At 47.2% G+C, this 26,584-nt stretch overlaps 1 protein-coding gene and 1 non-coding gene across 3 annotated transcripts; both read right to left on the bottom strand.

The window, feature by feature from the left end:
* Nucleotides 1-4,098: 4,098 nt before the first annotated feature.
* On the bottom strand, nucleotides 4,099-4,233 carry LOC114020630. The gene has a single exon (XR_003565433.1). It is a non-coding gene; the product is annotated as a small nucleolar RNA SNORA16B/SNORA16A family (small nucleolar RNA).
* A 1,997-nt stretch (nucleotides 4,234-6,230) lies between these two features.
* LOC102929712 (tRNA selenocysteine 1 associated protein 1) lies at nucleotides 6,231-25,691 on the bottom strand. 2 transcript variants are annotated; one of them, XM_037881905.2, is made up of 9 exons: nucleotides 25,537-25,691; nucleotides 21,105-21,202; nucleotides 19,886-19,985; nucleotides 18,703-18,755; nucleotides 15,734-15,865; nucleotides 13,545-13,664; nucleotides 11,902-12,064; nucleotides 11,298-11,331; nucleotides 6,231-6,735 (listed from the first exon to the last, which is right to left on the bottom strand). In XM_037881905.2, exons 1-9 carry the CDS (start codon nucleotides 25,561-25,563, stop codon nucleotides 6,599-6,601), a joined length of 864 nt encoding a protein of 287 aa, XP_037737833.1. In that variant the 5' UTR covers nucleotides 25,564-25,691; the 3' UTR covers nucleotides 6,231-6,598. The 2 variants fall into 2 exon arrangements, with proteins under 2 accessions (XP_037737833.1, XP_043388230.1); XM_043532295.1 differs by lacking the exon at nucleotides 25,537-25,691 and adding an exon at nucleotides 21,323-21,556.
* Between the last annotated feature and the right edge of the window lie 893 nt (nucleotides 25,692-26,584).

Here is a 26,584-nt window from a genome sequence, read left to right on the forward strand (position 1 = left end):
CGATAAGGTGGATAGAAAGCTGGCTAGATTGTCGGGCTTAACGGGTAGTGATCAGTAGCTCCATGTCTAGTTGGCAGCCGGTATCAAGTGCAGTACCCCAAGGGTTGGTCCTGGGGCCGGTTTTGTTCAATATCTTCATAAATGATCTGGAGGATGGTGTAGATTGCACCCTCAGCAAGTTTGCAGATGACACTAAACTGGGAGGAGAGGTAGATACGCTGGAGGGTAAGGATAGGATACAGAGGGCCCTAGACAAATTAGAGGATTGGGCCAAAAGAAATCTGATGAGGTTCAACAAGGACAAGTGCAGAGTCCTGCACTTAGGATGGAAGAATCCCATGCACCGCTACAGACTAGGGATCGAATGGCTCGGCAGCAGTTCTGCGGAAAAGGACCTAGGGGTTACAGTGGATGAGAAGCTGGATATGAGTCAACAGTGTGCCCTTGTGGCCAAGAAGGCCAATGGCATTTTGGGATGTATAAGTAGGGGCATTGCCAGCAGATCGAGGGACGTGATCGTTCCCCTCTATTCAACATTGGTGAGGCCTCATGTGGAGTACTGTGTCCAGTTTTGGGCCCCACACTACAAGAAGGATGTGGAAAAATTGGAAAGCGTCCAGCGGAGGGCAACAAAAATGATTAGGGGACTGGAACACATGACTTATGAGGAGAGGCTGAGGGAACTGGGATTGTTTACTCTGCGGAAGAGAAGAATGAGGGGGAATTTGATAGCTGATTCAACTACCTGAAAAGGGGTTCCAAAGAGGATGGATCTAGACTGTTCTCAGTGGTAGCGGATGACAGAACGAGGAGTAGTGGTCTCAAGATGCAGTGGGGGAGGTTTAGGTTGGATATTAGGTAAAACTTTTTCACTAGGAGGGTGGTGAAACACTGGAATGCGTTACCTAGGGAGGTGGTGGAATCTCCTTCCTTAAAAGTTTTTAAGGTCAGGCTTGACAAAGCCCTGGCTGGGATGATTTAGTTGGGGATTGGTCCTGCTTTGAGCAGGGGGTTGAACTAGATGACCTCCTGAGGTCCCTTTCAACCCTGATATTCTATGATTCTAATTCACACCCCCCTTGTGCATATACAATAGGATACAGACCCTAAAGATACCATCACCTGCTATTTCTTCCACAGGACCCCTGCCTCATTCGGGTTTTACCCTGGGGTTCTTCACCCTTCAGAAAGTCTGGGGGTGATGTAGTACCCCACCGCCCTCTCCTCCAAAGTGTGCATGTATGGGGGAGGGGTGTGTTCCACTCATCCGCCACATGAGACAGGGATGTACCCTCCCTCTCCCCCCACCCCAAAATAAAGCTTTAGGAAACACAGTGCAGGGGCTATATTCCAAATGTTGGGGGCATGTTCCCCATCCACCTGAAAGCATGTGTTGCGGTGGCATTGTTTTTTTTCTGTCCACGCCCTTCTGAGAGCATGGGGGGAGGCATGTTTCCTAGTCATCTAAATGCGTGGGAGAGGGGAAAATGTGTTCTCCATTCCTCCTTCAAAAGTGTGGAGAATGCGGGGGAAACATGTCCCATGCTATCCTCAAAAGCATGTAAGGTGTATGTTCTCCCTACTCTCCCAAAAGCAGCAGCGAAGGTGGGTGTATCCCCATTCCCCCCCCCTCCACAAAAGCAGCAGGAGGATTCCATTTTCCATACATACCCCTCTTCCAAAAGCACAAGTGAGGTTTTTCCCAACCCCCTCCTTCTGAAACAATTGTGTGAGATTTCCAGTCTACCACCCTCTGGAAACTTTGGGGAGAAGTCTTCCCCCCAGAAAATTCACAGAGACTGAATTCCACCCCAAAAGCATTCCACCTCTCCTTCCCCCAGGATGCCTTGACTGTTGCTGTTTCCCTGGATACAGGGACTGAACTGACACTCATAACTTGAAATCTGTCTGAAAAGTTGGTGAACGGAATTTGTCTTCAAAATGTTAAAGGGGAAGAAAGACCACATGTTCCATGTTGTCCAAAACAGAGAGATTGCTTGCAGGGCCTGGTCACGTCACAGCCTAAAGAGCATAGGTATTTGGAGTTCCAAAGGGGGGAAAAGAGATCACTCACAAATTGTGCCATTTACGTTATGTCTGAATTGAAGGTCACTGTGGTTATTGGATTAGACCTCCTGATAGGGGTAAGAGCCTACACTGATATTGTTAATAACATCCTACAGTCAAGAAGTCAAGTGGTATGCTAGAATAGCCTGCAACCCACCAGTTTGCCAGCTGGTAAACGAGGCCTCAGCTGCATACTTCTAATGCCTGCAACTTCTCCATGTGGGTATGGGGTGCTGGGGAAGAGACATAACATGTTAACACTGGTGAAATAAACATTAAATACATTAGCTGTGAAAGCTGCAATTGATTTAATCTTGGGTATAGTATGAGCCACTGTCTACGAGACTAGGACTATGAGCTTGTCCTGCAAACAGAGAGAGTGTACCATGCAGAATGTTCTTAGATAAAACAAAGCCATTCGCACCTTTCCCACAGAAGCATCTTATCACTTCTGAATAATGTAATGCTTTGTGGGCAGGCGGAAAAGAGAAAAAAAGAGCACCCTGGTTGGTTTTACAGGGCAATGTATAAACTACAGAATGCAGTGTGTTTTAACATGAGCTGCCATTGATTTCTTGCTTTGAGTGAGATGAACGAAAAATAGAATTTAGTTTACTCATGCAGGCAGTCTGGTGTGTGTCGGGCTCCACCAAATGCTAATGAACCTGGGCTTTTTCTGTAGATGTCTGAAAAAATTGTCCCTGTTACTAAAACTACATTTAACTTGGGTTCCAACTGACCAATGGACACCAGGCCACTGGAAGTTTCTCAACACTGCATTAAAGGCCCCCGTGTGCTCCAGACGCAGTGACAGATTGCTAAAGAAAAGGCTGGAAGCTGGAGAAGACAGAAGAGAAAATGAATGAGGATGGAGAGAAAAGATGCTGCAGATGAAGGGCTAACGACTCTTCAGAAGGCTGGGGTGTATAATCCAACATCTCCGCCCACACAAAAAATGCTGGGGAAGATTGCCCTGAGACTACCGCCACTGCCCCCCTCCACTTCCAAAAAACGTCCGTCTGCGGTTCAAGATTGTCCTCTCCCACCCCAAAAAGCAGGGGTGCAAGGATTGCCCACTTTTCCAGCTCCCCCCTGAGGCTATGGTGGGGAACCTGCCTCTGCTCACTACTCCCTTGCCGAGACCTGGGACAGCCCCTCCCACTCCGTGAGGACATGGCGGAGAATCAACTTTTTTCTCTCTGCCCTTCCCCCTTGCCCGAGGCAGTGAATCTGTTCTTTTGTCCAGTGCCCAGGTACCGTGGCTCTCAACCTTTCCAGACTATTGTACCCCTTTCTCAGGAGTCTGATTTCAGCCCTGCTGCCTGAGCCCGAAGCTGAAGTCTGAGCCCCATCGCCCAGGGCTGAAGCATGTAGCTTAGCTGCGCGGGGCCCCAGGCAGTTGTCCTGCTTTCCACCCCCTAACACCAACCCTGCACTTGTAACCCCTCTAAACCCGTCCCATGACCCCTTTCAGGGTGGCAAATCCCTGGTTGAGAAACACTGATATAGTATATAGAGCAGTATAAACAAGTCACTGTATGAAATTTTAGTTTGTACTGACTTCGCTAGTGCTTTTTACACAGCCAGTTGTAAACCTAGGCAAATATCTAGGTAAGTTGACATTCCCTGGAAGAACTTTGCGTGCCCCTGGTTGAGAACCACTGCCCAGGGACACCCACACACCCAACCAAATGTTGCCGTGGGGGATTGCCTCTCCTTCCTCTCCATTAGGGTGTGATCAGCCACTTACACTGGAGGAGGGAAGCAAAGGGAGGGATTGCCATCACACTCCCTTCTCTAGCCTCATTTCAGAGAGTTCTCTACCAGTAAATAACCTCAACACAGCCCCTAGGCTCACAGCAGTTCCTCTTCTAGATATAGCTGCTATATCAAGCTCTATACAAATCAATTAACAGGTTTCTCGAGGAATCCTTGCTGGTTTATGTACCCACCACTTCCTCCAAAACATTTTCAGGCTTCCATACAAGTTCCCAAAATTGCTCTGCATCTAAATAGCTGTCCCCTCCCATCACTAGACATCTCAGGTAACTGTGCAGCTGGCCAATGGAACAAACTGGACAGGGACAGTAAAGAAAAATGAGTCATTCTTGGCTTCTTTTCAACTACGTCAGCTATAGGAGTGCTGTGGATTTGATAAGGGCATGGTCAGTTAAAAATGATTGCAATGAGTGAAAGATACTACACTGCACCCGCCTGCCCTTCCTTCTTTAGAGAAAGGGTTTTTAAAGGGGTTCCCATGTCATTTTCCTTTATTCTCCATTCTCCTGCAAGCCCCCCACTCTTGCGACAGCTGACAGGGTACACTAGGAGGACAAGATATTAGGTCTGGTTTAGCCATCCATTAGGAAATATTAGACAGGATAGCAGCACTGATCAGCCTTACAACTGTCGCATGTATTGATGTTAATAAAATGGGTACATTTCAGGCGCAGCCTCAGGTCACCTGTAGCAAACAGATTAAACCAGGAGGGCTAAACTATGAAATCATAGTCCTGGAACATTTTTTTTTCTTCATGGTAGGGCAGGAGAGAACAAGGTATTCAGAACATTATTACTGCAGATTGTTATATGAACACTCAATCATAGACTCATAGAATATCAGGGTTGGAAGCGACCTCAGGAGGTCATCTAGTCCAACCCCCTGCTCAAAGCAGGACAAATCCCCAACTAAAGCATCGCTGCCAGGGCTTTGTCAAGCCTTACCTTAAAAACCTCAAAGGAAGGAGATTCAACCACCTCCCTAGGTAATGCATCCATCAAAAGCATTAAGCAACAGGCCTCTTTATGTCACTGCTAAAATTCCATTCTACTGAAGCGAAACCTCAGAAACAAAGGGAGACAGTCTTGCCATGTAACACTGCTGGTCAGTGACATCAGCAGAATAATGCACTCAGCTTCCTCCCACCTGTCCAACTGTACTAATCACAAAAGGTATCCTCACAGAACGCTCAGATCCTTAAGCCCAATACAATCATAGCTCAAAACAATGTCAACTCAACTGGGCAAGTAAAGATGATGGTGGGAGACCTATCTATATATATACACATGCAAAGAATGTAAAGATTCTATATTTCCCTTACTGTCACTCATTTAAAATGACACTGAATACATAAGTCACAGTTGCCCCATGAAACATTTCATGTTTACTATTTCCATTGCACTTGATAAAAAACAGACTGATCTGTATTCTAATTATGGAAAGAGCCTTGTCATAACAGCAGGTTCGTTGAAGTACATAGCTTTTGCTGCAAATTTCTGCACCTACATGGACTGAGGGGCAATTAAATGCTTCTTAGTAGCAATTTTAGTTACCAAATGCTTTCTTGGTAGATGTTTATTACAGGTAGTTTGTCTGCTCCTATTTCACAAAGGACTTTATGGCACCAAAACCTGAAAAGGGCTTTTAATATACTAGTCTGTACATAAGTGCCTTTTTTTCCCTGTCACACCTAACGCAACACAGTATTATCTTAAGTACATTGCTACCCCATCCAGCATATACAACAGCCAGTAGAAAACGGTCTTTCATGCGAGTGGCATACTGGAAGTTGCACAATGTATTTAATTACATTGCTCTGACCCATTTCTCATTCACGACTTTAAATTTTACAACATTCACTCAGACAGGACAGGAAAAGTAAAGCTTAGAATCTTAATGGACCATCAAGGCCTGTCCACATCAATAGGACTGTAGTAGATGGAACTACGTCTAAATGAGATTGCTGTTAGCAACATTGTAAGTTGTTTCTCTGACCAGTGGGGGAGAAATTCTTCACACATACATCAAGACCTAGGCAAGCAAAACTGTGCTAATGGCTAGCTAGAGAGCATTAGCCTATGATAGTTTAATACTACTACTCATCCTCTCCACCTCCCAAAAAACCCTCCCTGTCCAGATTGCTCAAGATCACCATGCTAGAAGCCTGGTAGCTCTATATTGGTGTATAGATAAAGCATAGCAAAAGCCTTTGTCTGCGTTTTTTCCCTGCGATCTACAGCCACCTTACCCATTCAATGTTGAGGTGTTGAGACGTTTGAGTGGTGATTGATGGTGATTTTTTAAAGAACATATTTACTGAAAGTAGTTTTGTGTGAGTATAAGACAATTCAATGGGTAGCAAAACAGAGAGAAGAGCAGGAACCAAAATGCAAAGGATAATTTTACTTAAAAGACCAATTTTTTTTTTTTATTGTACATTGGAGAAGAGTCTTTCCCCTGTGCCATCTTGTTTAAAGTTTATAAATTACAATTCCCCAAGAAGTATTAAGAGTTCATTTCAAGACCAAAGGAATAAAACTGTTGCAGTTCTAATTTTCACCATGAATAAAAGCTACCATGCTCCTCCTCCGATACTCATTGTGTACAGGAAATGCCACAGTCCCCCTGTACTTTGAGTCAGAGACCTGGGTGGAAGAGTGGCCATCCCTTCACTACTGCAGGTTCCAGGTGCAGCGTAGGAGTCTGGTGCCTGCTGGCTTGTCGTGTAGAGACAGAGCCTCAGCAATGAGGCTATAACATGGCTGGAATCTCTGAAGAGACAGTGTCCAAAGGCTGCCAGTGACAGTCCATCAAGGCATCATAGAGTTCTTCACTCTGTTCCATAAACTGTTTGTTTGCTTCAGTCACGTCCATCTGAGGCATTGGATCTAAAAGAGGAAAGAAACAAGGCATCAATGGGTCACATACAAATTGTGATTACAAATAACTAACATGAATTGTATTGAAACAAATGCAGAGGCTCACAATACATTCCTGGCACTTGCAAGAGAACTTTCGACCTGAGCATCTGAAAGTACTTCACAGTCAGAGACTTTAAGGACAGAAGAAACCGTCATGATCATTTGGGCTGACCTCCTTCACATCGCAGACCACAGAACCTCACCCACCCACTCACTCCTGTAATAGACCCATAACTTCTGGCTGAGTTACTGAAGTCCTCAAATTTTGATTTAAAGACAAAATTACAGAGAATCCACCATTTACTCTAGTGCAAACCAGAAAGTGACCCATGCCCCATGCTGCTGCTGAAGGCAAAAACTGCCCAGGGTCTCTGCCAATCTGACCTTGGGAAAGTTCTTTCCTGACCCCACATATGATGATCAGTTAGACCCTGAGCATGTGGGTGAGACCCACCAGCCAGAAACCGGAGAAGAATTCTCCGTAGTAACTCAGAATCCTCCCATCTAGTGTCCCGTCTCCGGCCGTTGGAGGTATTTGCTAATAGCTGTTGTGGATGGGCCATATGCCATTGCAGGCAACCTCATTATACCATCCCCTCCATAAACAAGTCTTGAAACAAGTCAGTTTTTTGTCCTCCACTACTCTCCTTTGAAAGCTGTTCCAGAACTTCACTTTTCTGATGGTTAGAAGCTTTAGTCTAATTTCAAGCCTAAACTTGTTGATGGCCAGTTTATATCCATTTGTTCTTGCGCCAACACTGGCCCTTAAACTTGAATAACCCTTCTCCCTCCCTGCTGTTTATCTCGCTGTTGTATTTAGAGAGAGCAACCATATCTCCCCTCAGCCTTTGTTTTGTTAGGCTGAACAAGCCAAATCCTCAAGTCTCCTCTTGTAAGGTAGGTTCTCCATTCCTCTGATCAGTCAAGTAGCACTTCTCTGCACATGTTCCAGTTTGAATTCATGGGAGACCAGAATTGCACACAGCATTCCAGAAGAGGTCTCACAGGGGCTTTGTATACTGGTAATAACACTTCATTGTCTCTGCTGGAAATATCTCATCTGATGCATCCTAGGATTGCATTAGCCTTTTTCATGGCTGCATCACATTGGCGGCTCATAGTCACCCTGTGATCAGCTAATATACCTAAATCTTTCTCTGCCTCTGAGGAACTCCACTAGTAACCTCCTTCCAGTCTGACAGTTCATCTTTCAGCATGACAGACTGTAGTCTCCCCTTTAACCAGTTCCTTACCCACCTTTTGATTCTTGGATTAATCCCCATCTTCTCCAATTTAACTAATAATTTACCAGGTGGAGCTGTATCAAACTCTTTACTGAAATCCAGACAGAATAGATCTACTGCATTTCCTTTGTCTAGAAAATCAGTTATCTTCTCAAAGAAAGAGATCAGGCTGGTCTGGGGCAATCTATCTTTTGTAAAACCATGTGGTATTTTATCCCAATTACCACATACCTCTAGGTCCTTAACTACTCTCTCTTCCAAAATTTGTTCTAAGACCTTGCATAAAACTGCAGTCAAACTAATTGGCCTGTAGTTTTCTGGATCGCTTTCCCCCATCCCTTCTTAATATAGATACCATATTTGCAATTCTTCAGTCACAGGGCATCATCCCCGAGTTTAGAGTAATTAAAAATCCTTGCTATTGAGCTTGCAATTTAATGTGCCAGTTCGTTTTATGGTTCTTGGATACAGATTATCCAGGCCCCCCAATTTGGTCCCATTAAGTTGTTTGAATTTGGCTTCCACCTCAGATATGGTAATTTCTACTTCCATATCCTCATTCCCAGTAGTCACCCTGCCACTGTTCCCAAGATCCTCATTAATCTTATTAAAAACTGAGCCAAAGTACTCATTTAGGTGTTGGGCCATATCTTTAACCTCTGCCCCATTTGCAGTGTTCAGCAGTCCCACTTCTCTCCTTGTTTTCTTTTTTATTTATATGACTAAAGAACCTTTTACTATTGGTTTTAATTTCCTTTGCAAGGTCCAGCTCTGATTGGCTTTTGGCAGTTCTCACTTTTTCCTCTACACTTTCTGACCTCCAAGAGGTAGCTTTCCTTGCTGATCCGCCCCTTCTTCCATTCCTTGTAGACTTTCTGCTTTCTCTTAATAACCTGCTTGAGATGCTTGTTCATTCAGTTTAGTCAGCAACCCCTCCCTACAAATTTTTCCCCTTGCTTGGGATGCAGGCTCTAGATAGTTTCTGCAACTTTGACTTAAAGTAATTCTAAGCCTCTTCCACATTCAGATTCTTGGCGTTCTTCAGTCTAGTCTACTTCCCTAATTCATTCCTTTAATTTTTTTAAGGTTGCCCTTTTGAAATCAAGAACGCTAGCTGCAGACTTATTTTTGTTTATCCTTGCATTTAGATTAAACCGAATTGTTTCATGATTAAGGTTACAATTTAATCATGGGTATTTTTAGTAAAAGTCATGGACAAGTCATGGGCAAAAAACAAAAAAACACAGCCTGTGACCTGTCCATGACTTATACCATAACTACTCCTGATTGAATCTTGGGGGAGGGGAAGGGACTTTGCAGGGGGATGGGAGCCCATGGCACCAGTGGGGTGGGGGGAAGTCTTGGGGGCCCACTGCTGCTCCGGCCACTGCTGGAGGGGGAGCCCCGGGGGGCCAGCGGCTGCTCCGGCAGCCTTGGGACTGCTGCTCAGGCGGTCCCTGGGACCAGCTGCATCGGCCGCTGCTCAGGCTGTCCCCAGGGCCAGCTGCCTAGAGCCGCCAGAGCAGCAGCAGGTGTGGCTGGCCCTGGGGCCAGGGCTGCTCCAGCACTGGCTAGTACGGCTGGCTGCAGAGCCGCTCCAGCAGTGGCCAGTGTGGCTGTCCCCAGGGCCAGCTGCTCGGTCGGCTCTGGGGTCAGCCACACTGGCCACTGCAGAAGTCACAGAAGTCCCAGGAAGTCACAGAATCCGTGACCTCCATGAAAAATACGGAGCCCTATTCATGATCACTCAAACCAACGTTGTCGTCTACCTGTTCTTCTATGAGGTCTTCGCTGCTTACCAAAAATAAAGCTAAAATGGCATCACTTCTTGTTGGTTCGTGACTATTTGGTAAAGAAATCTGTCAGTTATCACATCCAGGAATATCTGGGCCCTATGATTATTAGTAGTACTTGTCCTCCAATCGATATCTGGGAAATTAAAGTCTCCTAAAATCACACAATTCCCAGTAGTATTTATTTCATTAAATTCATCATGAATTGAGCAAGTGTCACAACACCCCTGTGAGGTAGGTATGAATAGGGTCTGTATTTTACATTTGGAGAAAATGTTTGTAAAGCACTTTGAAATTGAATAGCAAAGCATAATGTGCTGACATTCTATTACTACAAAAAATATAAACTTTAAAGGGACCTGTGAGGTTGAGTTAGGCTTGTACTTGGATTGTTAAAACAAATTTGCAAAAAAACAAATTAAAAAATCCCAGAAATATTTCCACTCTAAAAACCCAACTGAAAAACACAAAACATTTTTGTTTGGATTTAATATTCCCCTGTCACATTTGCAACCCAAAGATTATATTATCAGGTTAGCACAAGCACCAGGCAAGTGCATGAGTCAGAGTATGAAGTGAAACTGACTGGTCCATTGAAATGCAAAAAAAGAAAAAACAGACCACAGAAGTGTAAAAATTAGATTAAAATGCAGCATTACTACAATCAGATCAGACTTGAACAGATCATGTGAGGAATATTTAAAAATATTACTAGATAAGATATTTTTGGGTTTTATATAAAATTCAGCATCTAAATACAGGGCAAGTTTAGTCAGCAAGAAAAACCCCCACAACAGAGGTACTCTAATTGGTGCTTTGCTGTATCAATATCAGAGGAGAGGAATTATCTTATATTATGAAATATTTTTAGAAACAAAGAGAGCTTTCCAGTTAAGTGATGTCATACTCATATAGACCCTTGTAAAGACTCTGGCTGTTGGACTTTTTTTTTTTTTTTTTTATGTAGCAATTTAAGAGAGAGAGAGAGAGAGAGAGACACCCTACACGTTGCATACTCAGCTCATGCCTATTAGTGTGAACATTGCACAAAAATTGTTGCTGCTTCCTGATTAAATATAAAAGGACAGTGATAACGGGAACAAACAGAATACACAACTGGGATGGTTTTATAACAGAGAAGATTTATTAAAGGAAGGACAACAACTTGTGATTTGCACAGGATTTAAGTTCATATTTTCAAGGGTGGAAGGGTATAAGCACTAGTCCATACAATCCTCTCAGTGCTAGCAAAGACAATTAGTCTGTGCCCTGGCAAGGCTCAAGACTGGAATAGTAAGACTGGAATAAGGGTGCAGAGTAAGGGACTTCATAGGGAAGTCTGCGCAGTACCTGCCCACGCTACGGATCTGAAACTTTCATGAACCTCAAATTTATTCAAAAATACAGATGTTAAATGCCAATCCATGAAAACGCTGTATCAATATAATGAAAACAGCCAGTTGCAACGTAGATTTAAAATAAAGACACATACCTTCCAATGCATCCTCACCAACTTCTTCATATGTCTGCAAGGGCAACAAAAATATCTTCAGGGCAACAAATATGTAACTGCGTCTGAAAACATCACCTGCTTATTACTGCTGCCACACACTGGGATGTTCACACAGGGGCTGATTAAGGCAGAATCCGTAGTACCCAAGCCCTGGGGTCCAGCCCTAGTAGGCTCTGAGATTCTGTGTAGGTCTAAAAGATGCAGCCCTTCCTGGAATCCTTGCAGTACGGCACGCTTAGGACTTGCCTCTGGCACACCCCATACACCAGGACTTGTGGTGGGATCCTTGAAAGGTAGACTTATGGCTGTCATCCACAGTGCCTATACCAGGGATATCCTTCCCCCAGCCACAACTGGGGCTTTAAGTGTCCCTTTACACAGCTCTGACCCCTTTACCCAGCATAAAGGTAAAGCAGCAGGCCACAATACCAGTCAGCTGTTTGCTAGGTAGCTCTGCTTCCTTATGCGGCAGGAAGATCAAGGACCCAGGAAAACAGGTGTCCTTCTCCTGTTTGTAAAATGCTTTGGGATCTTTTGTGATGAGAGATTATTAAAATATAAACAATTAGTGCCATGTCCCTACCTGCATGGTGCTCTGTGTGTATCCATACTGTGGATAGCTGTAGCTATAACTGCCTGTGTTCTGGTCATATCCCCACTGGGCATAGTAGTTCTGATATTGTTGGTAATACTGGTTATAATTATAGTTGTACATCTGATTGTACTCCACCGTCTTCACACGGTTACTTAAAAAAAATAAAAAGAAAGACGTTAAAAACAATGAAGACTATTTAAGGGAAAAAAACAGATGAGTGACATGATTTGATCTACATCATCTTCCAATACTGTGAACCTCAGGTGTACCTTTTGTTGGTGATGTTTTGTTTTGTTTGTTTTTCCATCCTCATACATTTGTAGGAGGGACTGGTTGGTTTTCCATCCCCACTCCTGCCCCCACTATTATTTTAATTATTAGAACACTTTGCTTTCTTACTACTGGATTAACGTAGCACAATTTTAGAGAGTAGGAGAGGGAACAGCTGAGAATTGTGAGCATCAGGTCTGGAATACTAGTCACTGGAACCCAGGATTCAAATCCCTGCAGGGAGGATTCATCCCTTCATCCATCTGACAAAGTAGAGATACACTGACTACTGTGTAGCATACTGCAGGAGGCTAGGGGGTGGTTTTGGGTTTTAAAACAGGGGCTCCTTTTTCTGTATGTGGGTGCTGAAGACCCCTGAGAGCTTTGCAAAAGAACAGTAGTATACCCCAGTCTGTGACAAAACTTCCCCTCACTACTAGTGTGTAGCAGGTTGTGTGATGAACGGTTACCCCCTTCCTCTCAGAGGTGGGTGCAGTTCCGTGCTGTGATATGGATACCGTTTATGAAGTACTTTGGATTGAAAAGGACCATAGAAATGAAAAATGTTAGTTTTCAAATGGTTTAATTTTTACCATTTTTCAAATGGTTTAATTTTTGCACTTCACTCAGGCTGGACAAAGAAATTCGGCTTGTCATTTTAAATCAGATTAACCTTTATTTTCAATGTTTCTGGTGAATGTCATTTTTGGAGTGGGGGATTCTCATACGTTAGTATAATGCGGCTATGTGATACACTTAAAGGCATTCCCTTGTTTGTTTTGTGATTTTACTGTGTGGGATAAGCACTGAAAGCACTGGATGGGTGCCTAAATAAAAAATCATAAATTTTGGCTTGATAGATCTGTAGGGGAATGTTTAAATATAAACCACACACTTTTCAAAGAGTAAAAATACCAGCTCTCTCTATTCATATTAAGTTTAAGACATATTCTTCTGAAATGCAGACTATAAATTTTAGGCCTAAACTTTCTGACAGTGTCTTCCTATGTGTAGATATGCAGCAAAAATCAAACAGGTATGAAAAGCTCAGTTCTCTTTATTGTATATGATTTTCACCACTATAAGACATAGCAATAAAAAAGTCAAACAGTCCAAATCAATGTTTAATGAACTTCAGTACAGTAACTCCAGTTTCAACATTCACATAATTCATTTTAACTGAAATTGATCTTTACATTTGATTTTAAGAACAGATTTTAAACTAAGTATTTACAAAATCAGAAAGTCTTATGCAATTTAAATTACAGAGATTTTGCTCCATCATCAGCTGCTAAATATGAATATGAACTGAGAACAGGAAAGAGAATTATTACAAAACACGCATCTATTCCCATACTTACGCTTTTGGTATGGCCACACTCAAGCGTACGGGTTTAGAGCCCAATCCCACAGCCCCTTGGCACTCTGTCAGGGCTCTTTTCTGTTCTAGCTCGTCCGTGAATTTCACAAACCCATAACCTCTGCAGAAAGACATGGAATGGTTTGTATCACACTAAAGCAAAAGGCATTCCATTTTCAGATGTTTCAGACAAACCCATATGGGTTTAGGAATACGCTATAGCTAATAAAACATGGACTTGGGAGAATACTTTGCTAGTGAAATGTCAACACAAAAGTGAAAGTCTGTCCATGGTTTTTTTTTTAGCAGGGATTAAATGATTCCCTATTCCAGTGACTTTCTATTATTTGCAGTGTTTGAAGTATTTCATGTCCTAACAATTGCCGTATTTTCAAAGGCATCAGAATAATATACATCTTGTATCAGTGGAAGTGGATTTTTGGGGACCTTTGTGGAACTGCATGAAATGTGTTGGAGCTAAAAGCTTGGACGGGGGTGTGGTGCAAGGGAGAAGATGAAAGGTAGGCACCGCTCACAGTTCTTAGGCACCTGTATAGACATTGTGAAGAAGGACCAGGCTTTTGATCTGTGTGACCTCCAGCTGTGGAGATGAAGGGAAGAGGGAGAAGAAAGAATCAGACCAGAAGTTTCTATGGCAGCAGTATTGGAAAGGGGGAATCAAAGCCAGCCTGTATAGCCTCTCAGGCAGTGCAGAGCTAATAAGCAGCCACGGGCATCACTTGTGTCTCAAACTGGTCCCAATGTGATGCAAAGAGTTTGCTTTTCTACAGGGTGAATTAAGACAGACTTCCCAGTCCAAGCCCATCTACACTCGGGAACTTTTCTACAAAGTTTCTTGTTGTTGCTAACACCTGCGCTGCTCTGCCAGCATTAGCAACACTGGACATATTAATAATATCTGCTCTGGGCAGCCTCACTTGAACAACAGTGGCACACAGCCAGCTGCCCTTCAACACAAGGGCTTCCAATGTCACTAAGACCAGTAGAGCTGAACCAGAATTGGCAACAGCAGAAAACGTTTAGAACATTTTCCTAGCTTTAGAGTGGGATCTAGAGGCTGTCGTGAGTCAGAGGTAATTCAGCAGCACACAACTGAGTAGTGCCAGCTTGCCGGGGTGGGCTGGGCTGCCTCAATGGACGCGGCAGAAAGATCAAGAACTTAGGAGTGAGAGGAAAAGAGAGTCTATCCAGGTGGAGAGCGGATGTTGGAAGGGAAAGAAAGCCTGGACTAGTTAATTAAGCCAGAGCAAATGCCTCAGCAGACACAGTTATAACCCGTTTTCAACAGGTACCGGTTTAGTTTGCTCCCGCAATGGTACAGGGGCAAACTAAACCAGTGTAAGTCACGTTTAAAATCGATGTAAGTGTCCACACACAAAGTTGAACTGATCGATTAAATCAGGTTTTTTTAAAAAATGACATCTTTAATATAAAACCACTGCAATTCTGGGTGTTGTTCAGGCTCTTGTTGAAGAAGGTGGGGAGGTTTTACAGCTTAAAAGAATCTGACCAGAGCACTCTTCCCCAGACATAAAACCAGGACACTCACCTTGCCTCAATGACATGTTCTGTTTTTAAATTTGAGTGCTGAACAAAGAACCCTTTTATTGAGAAGATACAACAGAAAAGAAAATGGTGCATTTAGGATGCCTATTTAATCATATTAAGAGGGCAGACTTCAGATTTCTGGTTTAGGTTGGGTCATTTCCAGAATCCGAAAATGAGGGTTAAGCTACAGCATATTTAGACAGTGAATCACAGTTTTGTTTGGTATCTGGCTCCTATAGCATCTAAAACATCCAAAACTATCCAAGAGTCAAATTTGCATTGAAAGTCAAAGGGGACTGGTGTTCATAAATCACTTAGTGCTTCTGAAAACCTCCTAACAGGCAATAAAACATTTTTAATAAAAATACACACAGATCTAATACAGAGTAGCAAAAGTATGGTATCGTGAATAGCAGAAAACAGACATACTGAATATTTAATATAGAAAATTCAGTCTTGTGATCTGGTTGGTTAAGTCTTAAGCAAAACTAATACAACTACTCCTTTTCCCTCACTGCCTTTGGAAAGAGGCAAAGTCTATGAGTTTAGAGATGGCCTATTTTATTCAAAAGATCTCACAATACATGAAGCAAGAGAGAGGAAGGCATAAGGTAAACTTACTTGGAAACTCCAGTCTGGTCCAAAACAACTTTGCCACCTCTACATGACGGATAAACTTTAACAAAAAACTCATATAACATGCCATCGTCCACATCGGGGGTCAGATCTCCCACAAAGAGTGAGTATTCTGGACTAAAGGAGTCAATAAAGAGTACATTTTATTAATAGCAATAAAACAAATAGTGTGATATTAACAAGAGCAGAAAACTATCCAAAACATCTGATTATTAAGTGGCATGAGTTAAAGGGACTATGGAGATACCAATATAATTTTTAAAAGCCTTTACCTACGCTACTGGTAATTTAGATAATAAACATTAAAAAAGTTTTCCCTGCTTATGCTGTTTGTATTTTCCTGTTCAGTTGGAGCAGCAAAACCAGGTGGCTCCTCCATTTCACCTTTTCCGCATACACTAGTTCATGGCACTGTGTTTGTGTTTCCAACACGGCAAGAGAACATTTATACCCCCAAAGAAATAAAAAGAAAATTCAGTGAAAATAGGTTTAATTTCTCTTCATATTCGGTACTGTAAAACCATTTTTAAAAAACAAATTTGTGGTTTAATTCCTTCAAAATAACATTCAGCACATGTACTGCTTTAGATTTTCAAACCATCGTTACCCACTTGTGGGTAATAGCTCATTTGTAGATTTGCTAGTTTCCAATTTACTGACCTTTAGTTGTAATCTATCAATTATAGGTGCTGATGCTGCAAACGTTTAAGCACACGTGTAGTGCAACTGAACTCAGTAAGACTACTTGTGCTTAAAGTTAAGTACATATATCTGTGCTTGCAGGACTGGGGCCATGCTTTGACTCTTGGAATTCTTAAACAATATGGAACAGCATAAATTCCTGGAGATAAAAGACACCTTTCGTTCCTTCCCATCCTCCCACATGGATAGATGTCAGGTTTGGAATAAGTACAATTTAAAAATTCTTTATAAAAGTTAGAAAGCCTACAAGTGCTTAAAACATAGGACAGAGTGAAGAGAGCAAGTTCTTCTTCTGACTGCCACAGACTTATAGCATGCCCTTGAGCAAGTCACTTAATCTCTCTGTGATTCAGGCTAGCCATCTGTAACATAAGGCTAATACCTACCGCACTGGGCGACTGCAAGAATTAATCACACAATTGTTGTTACAGTACAGACCCGTTTATACGCGAATCTGCTTAAAGCACGGTAGCGCCATGCCTCCCAGGGCTACCTGTTTAACACGTTGAGACTCGTTAACACGCGGTACAGGAACTCGCTGTGTAGTGCTACAGATTTGCTCACTAACATAGAAATCGACAGGAAGTGCGGCTTGGAAACGTGTTGTACGTTTTTACCGATACTGGTAAAGACGTATCACGCACGCTTAGTCATTGTCACGCTAGAGAGATATATAATACTGTAGATATATAGTAATATATATACTACATTAGAAAATTTTAACCGTAGGCCTAATATAATGGCAGAGGGCAAGCATCAGTGTTTCTACGCTGTAGAAGAAAAGCTAGCTGCAATAGATCGAGTAAATAGCGGAGAAACCCAGGCCAAAGTTTCAAAAACTATTGGGATTGATGAATCTACTCTCCGAGGACGGCTAAAAAATGAATCTAAACTGAACAGCTTTGTACAAAATATTGATTCTGCCACAGGACTTAAGTGAAAACATGTGCGCTATTCAGCAAAACCCACAATAGGCAAAGCCATGCGCTCGTGGTTTGCTCAGAAAGGCTGAAAGGAATGCTGCTAAGTGGGCCAATTCTTCAAGCCCAAGCGACAAAATTTGGAAATTTAACGGGGGATGAATCATTCCAAGCCAGCAAGGGGTTTATAAGTAGTTTAAAAAAGCCTCATGGCATAGTGCAGGTATCGATGATAAAAGATTTTAGTTTGGGTACGTTGCCAGAAATCATTACCGAGTGGCTGGAGATGGATGAAGATTGCCCGACTTCAGAATTTCTGTCTGAGGAAGAAATACTAACGGGCTGCGAGGCTACATCAGACCGCGAAAGTGATGGCGAGAATTCTAATAACGCAGGCCTAAATGACAACGATGATGAGGACGTCGTTGAAAAGGTCAAAATTTTGCCCACAGAAGCCCTTAATACTGTAGAAACTGTTGTAAGATTTATGGAGGAGCAAAATGAGGAAAATATCAAAATTATTCGTCTGTGGCGAATGACAGACTTCATAAGAAAGAAAAAAAATGCAAGCCAGAAAGAGCGAAAATAATGGCTTTTTTTCTAAGTGAATTACAGACACTTTTTTTCAGCATGGCCCTCTTAACCTGTGTTCCATTAACACGCGGTCATGACGGCTTGACTCGCGACATCCACGCGTAAACAGGTCTGTACTGTGTATGGCTGGAACCCCCTTTCTGACCCCATCTGTCAGCTTTACCCTCACCTCTGAGTCCCTCCTCAAAATGCACTTCTTCAAAGAGGCTTATGAATGAGTCTAAAAATAAAAATGTAATCCCTAAGATGCAAATATCACTCACCTAAGCAACCATATTGTTGTCAACCTTGTACATATGTACCTCAATCCCTCCCTGTGTTGTTCTCAACTTCAGTTATGTGAATTCTTCTGGGCAGGCATTCTGTCTTTATTTTGCCAAGTGCTAGGCATATTTATGACATTATATAAACAATACAAACATTTTTATTATGTGAAACACTTTGAGGTGCATGGAAGTTGCTAAGGCAATGCACTGTATCATAAAGCTCTCCACTGTGTTTAATTACACTTTAAAGCAGTCTCGTTTCTTAATTATTGGTTTGTTGCCTGGCACTGCCCGCCCCAAATGGCAATTAAGATTTAAATTTTATGCTTCTAGTTAAAATTCCCCTACTCTATATTGCTAGGAGCTGATCTGGTCCAGCAATACTGAATGTATGGATTTGCACTCTCTGAATACTCTTTTGCAAGGGAGCTCACAAACAAACAAGGACAATGTTTGAATACTAAACGCTTACCTGTTATCAGGCTGCTTTCCATATGTTGCGTAGTTCAGTTTAAATCGCTTTGACTGAAACAAGGATAAATAGAAACTGATAATATGTAAAACCATGTGGGTTCACTTTAGAACATTTTTATAATCATAATTAGAAAAAATAAAAGTGCGTTATAATACACTAATTTTAAACCATTTTCTTAATAATGGCAAGTGTTAAATGCTTAACACTGGCAGGTCTGTAGGCTAAAGCCTTAGAGGACAAGTCCTTAGCCAGTGTAAATTGACTTCAATGGAGCTATTACAATTTATACCAGTTGAGGATCTACCCCCAGGTCAGGATGTCTTGCCTGCCCACCCCAAGAGATTTTGGCTGCCTTTACTACAAAAGTATTCTAAAAGGTTAGCAGAAGACTGGGAGACACACCAGGGTCTTTCATTTTCACATCTCCAGAGAGAAGAGAAAACAAAAGTACCAACAATCACCATTAAATGAGACCTTCCACATTTTGGTATTTTTAATTAAAATATAGAATACAAATTTAGAGAAGTGTAATTTACAGGAATGTTAACCAAATAGAGTGTGACACACTGGAAACCAAATCTTCAATCATAACATTTCTAGATACTTTACTCTGTATTTTAGATTGTTTGTGTAGTTTTGATGAGCATTTCCTGTGTAGCTGGACTTGAGTAACTTTTGTTGCTAAGGTTCAAGAATGAAGTGAGGCTTGAACTTCATGCTTCTCTTGGCAAACCAAGTTACTCAAAACTCTGTGAAAGCTCAGCTCCATTTCAACCCACATAGATATTATAATCTGTGCAAAGTAATCTGCTAGTATTGTGCTGGTAACAGGTTCCAAAGGGTAGCCTGCTTTTTCCTTCCTGTTGCCTGGTTTTTCTTTTGTCATGTTTTGACCACACTGCAAAGGATCAGAAATTCACAAAGCAAATATCTGCTGCTACCCAAATTTTATCCATCCATTCAACCTGAAATAGGCATATGTCTTAAAAATTAATGAAATCCTTCCAGAGAGTTTCCTATAAAGAACGTTAGTAACTGCATACTCATCAGCTCCTAAAGAAAAGAAGAACTCCCAATTTGCTGATTATTTTGATTATCTCAATTCCTAAATTATTGTGGGATCCCTTTTCTCCATCCCTCCCTATTCCTGCTCCTCTACTAATTAATTTGGTTTACTTACTGGTGTGGCACCAGGAAGTGGTTTTCCATTGATTTTGTGTAAACACTTCTCTGCAGTAGCCAGATCTGCAAATTCTACAAAGCAGTAGCCTGCTGGAATTCTGAAGACAGGAGGGAGAGAGAGAGAGAGAGAGAGTTTTAAGATTACAAAAGTTTAGACTCCATCTGGGGAAAAGAGCAATACTTATGATTCTCTGAAGGATGCAGAGAGGGGGAGGAATTTCCTATAATCACCATTTTGAAATTAGAACATTTTCAAAATGTTAACTCAGCTTGCATAGAGGAGCGACTAAGCAGCAAATGATCTCCAATGAAGTGACAGCGCACAAGGCCATGTCAGCTGTATTCTCCAGTTACAGAGCCAACAAGGTGGAGGGGGAAGGGAGAAATAATAAATTTAGTACAAACCCCTCAAAAATCAAAGGTAATTATTTTTCTCCCCACGTTTGTACTTTTTCATTTAATAAAATACAAATTTCTGATGCTCACTTTGTAATATGGCAACACCCTGTTAAACAGAAAGATCTGATGGCTATATTCCCATATAACGTCTCTTTAAACAAAAGCCAACCATTGTAATGATTGTTTTGTTTCTGATAGTGACATGGCAAGGATTTGTGAACTTGCTAAAACTTCCTAAATAAACAGATAAAAAAACAAATACAAACTTCCCTACTAGAGTCTAACAGTTTTAAATGTTTGCAAGCAAAGCTATGTAAGGCTGAGACTTTATTTTAATCTGCATCCACTAGTCTCATTCTAATCTTTGTAACGGAGATCAAAAGAGCCAAGCAAGACTGTGGCTAAACTATAAGTATTTTCTTTATGTTTCCCACCTTTGCTAGCACTAGTGTAGACTGGTCACTAGCACTGTAACTACCATATCACATTAGGCCTTCATCCTTTACTGTGTAGTGTGCTGGTGGGGTGGATTGCAGTGCCTGCCTGGCACCCACTATCTTTAGCGGTGCTCTATTTGGGCACAGAAGTCCATGCAAACACAATATAGGATTGATGCCTAACCCTATTCAAATACCGGCAGCACCTTCTTCCACTGTTCTTACCAGCGTAGCTGTATTGTTGGTAGCAATGGTGGGAAATGTAAAGGAGAACAATTCTAGCATAGACAAGGCCACAATGAGGCCTGTGGTTTGGAAAGGGATAATCTAAATGCAAGAATATATTATTAAAATGAACTGATAGTAAACATAAACGATTACCCTGTCAATCTATTTCGGATGATTTTTACACTTAGAACAAGTTCTCCCATGGTGGCAAAGGCTCTTGATACGAAGTTCTCATCCATGTATGGCTCCAGCTATAACGAGAAGGTTGAAGTTAGATTGGGGAGTTGGGGGGATAACACACAGTGTCACCCATACCAGTTAAACCTCCTGGACAAGCACTTTGCCTATACACTTAAAAAAAGCAGTAAGACCTGTTTAGAAGGGCCAGCATCACCAACAGCATGGTCCAAAACCCCACACCCATAAACCAGCAAGGGTGTACAGAGCCAGTCCCAACAAGATGGTCTGCAAAACGGAACCATTGCGGAACTGAGGGATGAAGCATTTAGGGAGACAGAGGCCTTTCGGAGAAGGAATAACCATAGGGAAGAGGTATTTAGGAATAAACCTCGCATAGGACGAGGCACTGTATGGGGGGTTAGAGGGATGACAGCATATCCAAGGAGAGTAAGAAGTGATACTATCTGTAGGTGTAATGGGGTAGAGGGTAGCACTATCTGGGGGGGGTAATGGGGTGGGGGTGGCACTGCACTGGTGTGGAAGGTAGGGGTGACACTATCTGTAGGGATAATGGGGTATGGGGCACATATAGGGGAGAGCAGGGGTGGCACTGTATCTGTGGGGGTGGGAAATACAGAAGTTGCAATGTATGTGGAGGATATAGGGACTGCGGGATGAGGGTAGTGGTGCCACTGCACTGTGTGTGTGGGGGATATAAGGTAGGGGGTGGCCCAGAGTCTGTGGGGCAATGGGGCAGGGTGCTGCATGCAGGGGAGGGGAGGTGAGGCTGGCACTGTCTGTGAACTAGAAGGGTAGGAGTGGCGCTGTATGTGTGGGGCGGATGTGGGGTGGCACTGCATGTGTGCGGGGATACAAGGCTGGCAGGGCAGCATGTGGGGAGATATGGGGTGGCAGCATGAGGGTGTAATGGGCAAGACTGGCCCTGTGTCTGTGGGGGATATGGCGGTGGGGGGTGGCGCTGTGTCTGCAGGGTAGGGCTGGCGCTGTGTCTGCGGGGAATATGGAGGTGGGGGGGGGCCTGTGTCTGTGGGGCAATGGGGCAGGGCTGGCGCGGTGTCTGTGGGGGACATAGAGGTAGGGGGTGGTGCTGTGTCTGTGGGGAATATGGAGGTGGGGGGTGCTGTGTCTGGGGGGCAATGGGGCAGGGCTGGCGCGGTGTCTGTGGGGGATATGGAGGTGGGGGGGCTGTGTCTGGGGGGCAGTGGGGCAGGACTGGAGCGGTGTCTGAGGGGATATGGAGGTGGGGGGCTGTGCCTGTGGGGCAGTGGGGCAGGGCTGGCGCGGTGTCTGGGGGGATATGGAGGTGGGGGGCTGTGTCTGTGGGGTAATGGGGCAGGGCTGGTGCGGTGTCTGGGGGGATATGGAGGTGGGGGGCTGTGTCTGTGGGGCAGGGCTGGTGCTGTGTCTGGGGGGATTTGGAGGTGGGGGGCTGTGTCTGGGGGGCAGGGCTGGCGCAGTTTCTGAGGGGATATGGAGGTGGGGGGCTGTGTCTATGGGGCAGGGCTGGCGCGGTGTCTGAGGGGATATGGAGGTGGGGGGCTGTGTCTGTGGGGCAATGGGGCAGGGCACCTGGGGGGGATATGGAGGTGGGGGGCTGTGTCTGTGGGGCAGGGCTGGCGCGGTGTCTGGGGGGATATGGAGGTGGGGGGCTGTGTCTGGCGGGCAGGGCTGGCGCAGTTTCTGAGGGGATATGGAGGTGGGGGGCTGTGTCTATGGGGCAGGGCTGGCGCGGTGTCTGAGGGGATATGGAGGTGGGGGGCTGTGTCTGGGGGGATATGGAGGTGGGGGGCTGTGTCTATGGGGCAGGGCTGGCGCGGTGTCTGGGGGGATATGGAGGTCGGGGGCTGTGTCTGGGGGGCAGGGCTGGCGCGGTGTCTGGGGGGATATGGAGGTCGGGGGCTGTGTCTGGGGGGCAGGGCTGGCGCGGTGTCTGAGGGGATATGGAGGTGGGGGGCTGTGTCTGGGGGGATATGGAGGTGGGGGGCTGTGTCTGGGGGGCAATAGGGCAGGGCTGGTGCTGTGTCTGGGGGGATATGGAGGTGGGGGGCTGTGTCTGGGGGGATATGGAGGTGGGGGGCTGTGTCTATGGGGCAGGGCTGGCGCGGTGTCTGGGGGGATATGGAGGTCGGGGGCTGTGTCTGGGGGGCAGGGCTGGCGCGGTGTCTGAGGGGATATGGAGGTCGGGGGCTGTGTCTGGGGGGATATGGAGGTGGGGGGCTGTGTCTGGGGGGCAATAGGGCAGGGCTGGTGCTGTGTCTGGGGGGATATGGAGGTGGGGGGCTGTGTCTGGGGGACAGGGCTGGTGCGGTTTCTGAGGGGATATGGAGGTCGGGGGCTGTGTCTGTGGGGCAGGGCTGGTGCTGTGTCTGGGGGGATATGGAGGTGGGGGGCTGTGTCTGTGGGGCAGGGCTGGTGCTGTGTCTGAGGGGATATGGAGGTGGGGGGCTGTGTCTGGGGGGCAGGGCTGGTGCTGTGTCTGGGGGGATATGGAGGTGGGGGGCTGTGTCTGGGGGGATTTGGAGGTGGGGGGCTGTGTCTGGGGGGCAGGGCTGGCGCGGTGTCTGGGGGGATATGGAGGTGGGGGGCTGTGTCTGGGGGGCAGGGCTGGTGCTGTGTCTGGGGGGATATGGAGGTGGGGGGCTGTGTCTGGGGGGCAATAGGGCAGGGCTGGTGCTGTGTCTGGGGGGATATGGAGGTGGGGGGCTGTGTCTGGGGGGCAGGGCTGGTGCGGTGTCTGGGGGGATATGGAGGTGGGGGGCTGTGTCTGGGGGACAGGGCTGGTGCGGTTTCTGAGGGGATATGGAGGTCGGGGGCTGTGTCTGTGGGGCAGGGCTGGTGCTGTGTCTGGGGGGATATGGAGGTGGGGGGCTGTGTCTGTGGGGCAGGGCTGGTGCTGTGTCTGGGGGGATATGGAGGTGGGGGGCTGTGTCTGGGGGGATATGGAGGTGGGGGGCTGTGTCTGGGGGGATATGGAGGTGGGGGGCTGTGTCTGGGGGGCAGGGCTGGTGCGGTGTCTGGGGGGATATGGAGGTGGGGGGCTGTGTCTGGGGGACAGGGCTGGTGCGGTTTCTGAGGGGATATGGAGGTCGGGGGCTGTGTCTGTGGGGCAGGGCTGGTGCTGTGTCTGGGGGGATATGGAGGTGGGGGGCTGTGTCTGTGGGGCAGGGCTGGTGCTGTGTCTGGGGGGATATGGAGGTGGGGGGCTGTGTCTGGGGGGATATGGAGGTGGGGGGCTGTGTCTGGGGGGCAGGGCTGGTGCTGTGTCTGGGGGGATATGGAGGTGGGGGGCTGTGTCTGGGGGGCAGGGCTAGCGCGGTGTCTGGGGGGATATGGAGGTGGGGGGCTGTGTCTGGGGGGATATGGAGGTGGGGGGCTGTGTCTGTGGGGCAGGGCTGGTGCTGTGTCTGGGGGGATATGGAGGTGGGGGGCTGTGTCTGGGGGGCAGGGCTGGCGCGGTGTCTGGGGGGATTTGGAGGTGGGGGGCTGTGTCTGGGGGGCAGGGCTGGCGCGGTGTCTGGGGGGATTTGGAGGTGGGGGGCTGTGTCTGGGGGGCAGGGCTGGTGCTGTGTCTGGGGGGATATGGAGGTGGGGGGCTGTGTCTGGGGGGCAGGGCTGGTGCTGTGTCTGGGGGGATTTGGAGGTGGGGGGCTGTGTCTGGGGGGGCAGGGCTGGCGCGGTGTCTGGGGGGATATGGAGGTGGGGGGCTGTGTCTGGGGGGCAGGGCTGGCGCGGTGTCTGGGGGGATATGGAGGTGGGGGGCTGTGTCTGGGGGGCAGGGCTAGCGCGGTTTCTGAGGGGATTTGGAGGTCGGGGGCTGTGTCTGGGGGGCAGGGCTGGCGCGGTGTCTGGGGGGATATGGAGGTGGGGGGCTGTGTCTGGGGGATATGGAGGTGGGGGGCTGTGTCTGGGGGGATATGGAGGTGGGGGGCTGTGTCTGGGGGGCAGGGCTGGCGCGGTGTCTGGGGGGATATGGAGGTGGGGGGCTGTGTCTGGGGGGCAGGGCTAGCGCGGTTTCTGAGGGGATTTGGAGGTCGGGGGCTGTGTCTGGGGGGCAGGGCTGGCGCGGTGTCTGGGGGGATATGGAGGTGGGGCGCGGTGTCTGGGGGGATATGGAGATGGGGGGCTGTGGGGCAGGGTGCCGCGGGCAGGGGAGGCCGGCGCTGTCTGCGAGCTGGCAGGGTGCCGGGGGCACGTGTGGGGCGGCGCAGGGCAGCGTGTGGGTGATGGGCAGGGTGCGCGTGGCCGTGGGGCGGGTGCCCGGGCCGCGCGTGGGGGCCGCACCCCTCCCCGGGCTCGCGGCGTCGGGCCCCCGGCCCCACCCCCGGCCCTGCCCGAGCCCCGCCCCCAGCGGCCCCGCGCCGCAGCCCGGCCGCCCCGCACTCACGTCCCCCATCCACAGGCTGGCGGCCATGCTGCTCCCGCAGGCCCCGGGCGGGCTCGGGGGGCCGCGGCTCCGGCTGCCCGCTCGGCCCCGCCGCCGCTTCCGCCGGCGCCGCCTCACGGTGTCTCCGGAGCCCGCTCCGGCCGCCGCGCTTCCCCGCCGCCTCCTCCTGCGGGGCCCGGCCGGGCAGAGAGCGGAGCCGCCGCCAGCCAGGGCCCCGAGCCGCCCACAGCGGGCCCTGCCGGCGGGAGGAGCAACGGCGGCGCGCGGGAATCCGGCCCGAGGGCCGGGGCAGATGGGGGTAGCTTGGGAGGTGGGGCAGGAGGAGCTTGGGGGGGGGGTAGGTAGGATGGGACAGGAGCAGGAGGAGTTGGGGTAGCTTGGGAGGTGGGGCAGGAGGAGCTGGGGGGTAGGTAGGATGGGGCAGGAGCAGGAGGAGTTGGGGTAGCTTGGGAGGTGGGGCAGGAGGAGCTGGGGGGTAGGTAGGATGGGGCGGGGGCAGGAGGAGTTGGGGTAGCTTGGGAGGTGGGGCAGGAGGAGCTGGGGGGGTAGGTAGGATGGGGCAGGAGCAGGAGGAGTTGGGGTAGCTTGGGAGGTGGGGCAGGAGGAGCTGGGGGGGTAGGATGGGGGGGTAGGTAGGATGGGGCAGGAGCAGGAGGAGTTGGGGTAGCTTGGGAGGTGGGGCAGGAGGAGCTCGGGGGGTAGGATGGGGTGGGGGCAGGGACAAGAGGAGCTGGGGTAGCTTGGGAGGTGGGGCAGGAGGAGCTGGGGGGTAGGTAGGATGGGGTGGGGGCAGGGACAGGAGGAGCTGGGGTAGCTTGGGAGGTGGGGCAGGAGGAGCTGGGGGGGTAGGTAGGATGGGGCGGGGGCAGGAGGAGTTGGGGTAGCTTGGGAGGTGGGGCAGGAGGAGCTGGGGGGTAGGTAGGATGGGGCGGGGGCAGGAGGAGTTGGGGTAGCTTGGGAGGTGGGGCAGGAGGAGCTGGGGGGGTAGGTAGGATGGGGCGGGGGCAGGAGGAGTTGGGGTAGCTTGGGAGGTGGGGCAGGAGGAGCT

The sequence above is a fragment of the Chelonia mydas genome, chromosome 19 (genome assembly GCF_015237465.2).
Source record: "Chelonia mydas isolate rCheMyd1 chromosome 19, rCheMyd1.pri.v2, whole genome shotgun sequence".
Classification (NCBI taxonomy): domain Eukaryota; kingdom Metazoa; phylum Chordata; order Testudines; family Cheloniidae; genus Chelonia; species Chelonia mydas.

Bases quoted from the DNA above. Each gene is read 5' to 3' on its own strand.
- LOC102929712 (XM_043532295.1), bottom strand. From the start codon at position 21,526: ATGCGAGGTTTATTCCTAAATACCTCTTCCCTATGGTTATTCCTTCTC. The intron at 18,756-19,885 runs GTAAGTAAACCA...TCCTTGTTTCAG, and splicing joins CACTTCCTGGTGCCACACCA to TCAAAGCGATTTAAACTGAA. The intron at 12,065-13,544 runs GTAAGTATGGGA...ATTTTTTTTAAG, and splicing joins AGTGTGGCCATACCAAAAGC to TAACCGTGTGAAGACGGTGG.